Genomic DNA, 5976 nt, shown 5'->3' with positions numbered 1-5976 from the left:
GCTCTTCCTTAACATTATGGAAGAAAAATATTTCAGTAGCTAATCCAGTAAAAGTGCTTCTGGAAACATCTGTATCAGTCAAATGCTTGGGAATGAAATGCACACATAAAATCTGTGATTTCTATCATGATATTTTAATTTTTCTGCATGGGAGGCACCATTGGACTGTATTTTTCTTTCCCAAATCACATTAGGAGGGCCTGCAGGAACTCAGTAGCAGGTAGCTCCCAGACAGGCAGTAACTCCCAGCTTCTGTTGAATTCAAATTCAAATGAGTGGGAACCAGGAGAGTGCTGCTGCTGTCCTTCACAGGTTGCAATGGCTCATTACATGCCACTCTGGGGCACTCAGGTCATAAATTTGCATAATGCAGATGCCTGTCATACCCTATAAAGCTTCTCTGTGAAGATGATTTTAGAGTTTTTAAAATTATATTTTTTGCTATATAACTTAGATGGCAAAGCTACCAAGCTGGGGGGTTCTGTCCCAGGACCAAAAAGGAGAACATTAACTCCATGGGGCTCCGAAGTTCTCCTCCTCTTCCTGCCTGCTCCTGTCTCCCAGCTGGCCACAGTGCCCAGCAGCCCAGTTTGCGCAAGGAGTCTGCTCTCCCTGGTGCAAGCAAGGAAGGGCAAGTAAAGGCTGCAGAGCTCTGAAGTTCTCTGTCCTGCTACCAGCCAAACCCAAGGCCAGGGGGCAAAGTGGCAGACATAAGACAGTGAACGTACAGTTACTTAAAAACTATCCCTGTAGTCAAGAAATACTGACAATTGCTATCCATATGTTTAGATATAGTGTCTTCACAGTGATAGCAACCACTCCTTTTCTGCTGCAGCTTGATGTTTGCTAGCCCAGGAACTGCTAACTGTCTGTAACTGCCTGCACAGTGTCATTCCTCAGGAGCAGGAGGGACAACTGGCCATACTTAAAGGCAGCAGTTTTCACCTCCTCGGCTGCAAAGTTTCATTAATGAAGTCTGAGAAACATGATACCAAAATACACACTTTACTGGAGAGTTGTACAGGCTGAAATAAGAACCACTTCCAGGCACCTGTGCATAAAGCCCAAGTTAGTAATAAAGGAGAGAAAAAGTTGCATTTTTAAAGAACAGCAACTAAAGGAATGTAACAGAAATCACTGTCTTTGTTTTCAAAAAGGTGGGGAGCTGGGATTCAGAGTATTCCTCCACATTGTACTCCTTGCAATAAATCAGCAGGTCCAGCTGCAGAGGACAGAGGTTCCCTCCTAGTCACACAGCAGTTAGCAGTTTTTTGGCCACCAAATGTAGCAGCCTACTAGTGACAGCTAACACACCCATACTGCAGAAGTAGCTAATTTCTAAATAAACATGATGTCAAAGAGTACCAGTGCTTTTCAGTATATTGCAAGCTTTTACCAACTGTGTTGACCTCAAGAAGGATGCCAGCTCCCTTTCAGTTTTGTGCTTCTGAAAATCTGTGGCCACATCTAGTTATCCTAGGATTGCAAAACTATTAGAATCTTTTCTTGTCTTTGTAGAAGTAGCCCAGGACCAAAATCAACAACTGCCAGAAGTTACAAGTTCATCCAAGGCAACTGGATCAACTTAGCAAACACAGGAAAGAATAAATAACTGCCAATCAACTGGTGGTATAAGAAGGCAACTACCTCCCTTCAATTCTGTCTAACTAATTTTGGTTATAAGTCTTGGAAAAACCACTATAGCAAACAGGGTAACAAAATATTGTCCCAACACAGACTTTAGTGTTGATCTTGCAGTTACACAGTGCTCATCTTTTCCACTTTCTCTTTTGTCTGTTACCTTTCTCCACTCATATTTGCACAACAAACTCACTTCAGGCTGGTTCATGCTGTTATTCACTAAGAACAATGGAGTGAGCAGAGCTGGACTTCTGAGATGATTAACAGTATGAGCAGAACTTATGGATGATGAGACAGCTGTGTAACTAATTTCCTTCTGTATCTGTAGGAAAATAATTTATTCCCAAGGGCTTTAAAATAATAATAGAAAATCATATTGATTTAATCAGGTTTTGAATCGGGTTTACCAAGAAGATCAAAACATGTGCTTCATCTACCTACAGCTGACAGCAAGATTTCTCAGGGTGTTCCCACCTTCTTCTCCTAGATAAATCACAGTGCCTTTGTCAGGAGTTTGGTATGGCGGCATCATCTCCAAACCTGTTGGAGTGTACAATGGCTCAGGCATAGTGGGTATCCAGTCTGAAAAAGAAGAGACACACAGAAGGAGTACAAGCAGGAAGATTGTACTAGTCTTTATAATATGAAGGATACATTGAAATGAAATAAATCCCATTTGCACAGAAAGGAACAGGGAAGCTCCCTTTTTGAACCTCATGTTTTGGTTCTGTTAATAAATCTTCACTGTAACTCCAAATAAAAATACATATCAATCTGTGCATGGACTAACTTCTGCTGTGCAAACTTACCTCTGTTCTCTGTACAGCTTGATTACCATCAGTGAGGATGACAATGGTGAACATTCAGCAGCATTGGTACCATTAGGAAAACAGATGCTCTGACTACAGAGCAAAGTCATTGATTACCGACCGCACAGACGCTGCGTGGCTATAATGCAGTGTCTCCATGTAACTCGCATGACATCTGCCTGGCAAGTCAAAGATCTGTTGAACACAAATTCTTTCTGACAGTAGGCCTTTTCTCCATTCCATTCAAGATACTGGGATCTATTTTCCAAGGTAACAGAGTAAGGGCATAGATGTCTCAGTCCCACCTCTGTGCATTTCCGGTTTCTATTGATTACTTCCAAATTGAAATTGGTTGTATCTATAAAGCACAAGGACTGTTCAAGTCTTCACTATCTTGTAACAGGTTTGCAGTATGACTTTTGCACAGACTGCATAAAAGCAGTTATTAGCTTCCACTCATATTTATCCACATAGCCCTGAAATACAGTACTGACATTGCTAGTAATAGGACATGAGATTTGTACTGAATTTGCGAACCTCAGGACTAAGGCTTGTCAGGTTTGCTCTGTCTGAACTTTTCTTTATCTGCCTGCAGCTTTGTCTCACTTAATTTAGCTGTGACAGCAATTTCTCTAATTGACCAGGTATGTATGGCTAATTTGTTTTATTTTTGTTTATCTTTGTGAGGCACAACCATAGGCTCATAAGGACAGCAGTAACAAGGAATTGTTCTGGGTAGAAATGCAGATGTAGAGCTGGACAAAACTTGCTTTAGGGGTAACAAAGAGAATAAGGAAATAATAGTTAACACACATAAAGAACCCTGTATATGGTAAATTCAGATGTAACATGGAGCTGCAGACCAACGAAGAAAGAGAAAGGTGTAAGAGTAAGCTAACAAACACATGAAAATGACCCCAGGGATATTTGGATCCTTGAGTGGGGAAGAAGTCATATACAAACATTGTATTTCTTGCAGCAAAGGACTCTAGAGGCTGACAATATGCAACAGACATCCTCTCCCCTCCACCAGAACGAAAACTCTGCAATGAAACCACTGACGTTAGGACCAAGAGGAGCAGTAGAAGGGGAAGCCAGGAAAAGGGTGTGAATGAAGCATACATATAACAAATTTAACTGCATTATTTTTTTTTTCTTTTTCTGTAGCAATTAGATCTGGACTAATAATTATTTGTCTCTTAAGATTTAACTTATACGAACAATAAATTCTTGGCTTTATATATATGTAAGTGTGCTTCCTCTTTGCCCCTACACAAGATTTTAAGCATAACACAATAACTTACCAATGTGCTCAATTCTGTCCCTGATGACTTCACACTGATGTGGCCAGTACACCAGGGAAAACTGACCAGCAGCTGACGAGTCATCCAGATCATGAGGCTCCTGAGGATGGGATACTACTGCCTCTGAGTCAGATGATAACAGAATCTGTTTTGTCCTTGGAAAAAGATGAGGACAAAGAGAATCTATAAGAAAGTAAAAGAATCCTCACATCAGTGCCTCTTGCTCTTCCAAGCTGAAGCAGGCTGCAGAGATTATCTACGTGAAATTAACATAACTAAGCACGGTACAATAAAATTACATCCCACTGAAATGTGAATTTAATGCCCCAGCCTGTAAATCACATTCAATTTAAAAGTAGTATTGAATGAACAGTTAATTCATTAAACCACAAAGTACATCAAGTATTTGACTGCAGCAGGCAATAGCTTAACAGTGTTCCTATAGAAAATGTTGTCACCTTTAATTATTACTGCTTTTATCACTAGCATTATGGTAGGGCTTACAATCTCACTGTCTACTTTAGAATCTGTGCTGTGCAATATTATGCAAATAACAAACAAAGGTTATTCCTACAAAAATTATCACACAGAGTGTATGCAAGAACAAGATAGTACTGGCTAGCATGACAGGAGAGGTAACAATCTGATGCTATCATTAATTTTATAAAGCAACAGGGACATTTGGAGGATGTTGTGTGGGCAGGTCTTTGCTTGTCAGCAAGGAACTCTTCAAAGTTATGAGAAACCACTTGAGTGAAAACATGATAGGCAGAGAAAAGGCTTTGAAAAAAATCTAGTAATTGGATGATCGGGACTGCTGGTACTGTGCACTCACCACAGCACTGCTGTGAGAAAATTACTTGTCTTTGTCATAGATAAGAAAAGATCCCCTTTCAAAACATTCCCTGTCCTTCCTACTATCTGCTTAGAGCAGGCCAAAAGAGAGGAGTTTGGTTTAATGGGAAATATTGTTGTATTTGCTTTGGGTCTGAAACAGATACCAACACCTGTAAGACTTATTTTAGCAGAAAAAAATCTAACCAGCTTTAGACCTGGTTCCTAGAACTACTTCTCCTCAAAACAAACAAAATAACATAATAATGAAAAGTGCTTCACCTGAAGGATCTGGTTTCAAGTGTAGATGACATAATACATGAAGAGTACATGAATTAAAACCAAAACTGCTGAACACATTTTCAAACTCTAGTGGATACCTAACTCTAATGGATACCTAGCTACTATAACACCAAATCAGTAAACAGCGATCAAGGGCATTCTGCAAGATGGGACTGAGATAACTACGTACCTAGATCGAGAACCATAAAAAGTCACTAGATCTAACTTTGATTTTGTTTAGAGCTTGACCGTTATGTGAGCACTAATAACTTCCCCCTATTCTTTAACCCTGTGGTCTTACAGGGAAGATACCCTGGAATAATTGAAAGGGTCCTAACCTACAGCACACTGCTGACTGTCTTCTGTCACAAATGAGTTAGGGGGGGTCTTCATCCTAAAAAAAAATCAAAATACCAAAATAAAATCGAAAGTTCACAGCAGGACAGCTTGCTCTTGCTTATTTTCAGAGGGAAGAGCTGCCTCTGTTTTGGTTTACTTTATGGTTTGAGTAAGAATTTGGCCACAGTGGTCATGTACTCTGTCATTATTCCTGGCCATCACTCAAAGGAGATGTGCTTTCACTTGTCCTCTTTTGCTTCCCCAGTGCCTCTCTTGTGCCATTCTAGTATTCCTACTGTTGTGTGAAAAGCTAAAGCAGAAAACTGATATAAGAAAAAAGTGTTTGGTTTTCATCTGCATTAACCTGCCCTCTGATCCCACTGATCAAACACGCCTATGGAGGTAAGAGCAGGAGAGGCAACAGAAGCATAGAATGGCCTGGGCTGAAAAGGACCATAGTGATCATCTAGTTTCAACCAGAAACGAACAGCTAGGACAGCCCTTCTGGTGGCAGCCCAGATACATGCCACAATTCTCCAAAGCAATAAGGGCTAGGACAAGGAGGTGAAGAACTTGATGCTGGGGAACTGAGGTGTAACACTTGGCAAAAATTTAAAAAGCTCCATTCTGCAGCCAAAGTGCCCGTGGGCCATGAAAAGCAACCAACTAACCTGGGTTAAATTTGAAGCACATTGGCAAGGCAGCACAGGGACAACAGTGCTTGTCCTCTTCACTGTGCTTATGTCCTGGGTTAAGCTGAGACAGAG

The 5976-nt window shown here is 40.6% G+C and overlaps 1 protein-coding gene across 1 annotated transcript in view; it reads right to left on the bottom strand.

Annotated features, from left to right (window-relative positions):
* AGBL3 (ATP/GTP binding protein-like 3) overlaps positions 1–3909 on the bottom strand; it is a gene marked incomplete at both ends in the record, with an annotated part of 16389 nt that extends 12480 nt beyond the window's left edge. The window contains 2 exons of the mRNA XM_010084457.1: positions 2116–2223; positions 3755–3909. Of these exons, the coding sequence (XP_010082759.1) occupies positions 2116–2223; positions 3755–3909 (263 nt within the window). The remainder of the gene's footprint in view (positions 1–2115; positions 2224–3754) is intronic.
* Between the last annotated feature and the right edge of the window lie 2067 nt (positions 3910–5976).

Source organism: Pterocles gutturalis, unplaced genomic scaffold (genome assembly GCF_000699245.1).
Source record: "Pterocles gutturalis isolate BGI_N339 unplaced genomic scaffold, ASM69924v1 scaffold49785, whole genome shotgun sequence".
Lineage (NCBI taxonomy): Eukaryota > Metazoa > Chordata > Aves > Pterocliformes > Pteroclidae > Pterocles > Pterocles gutturalis.
The sequence above is the reverse complement of the archived record's forward strand: the minus strand, read 5'-3'. Positions and strand labels throughout refer to the sequence as shown.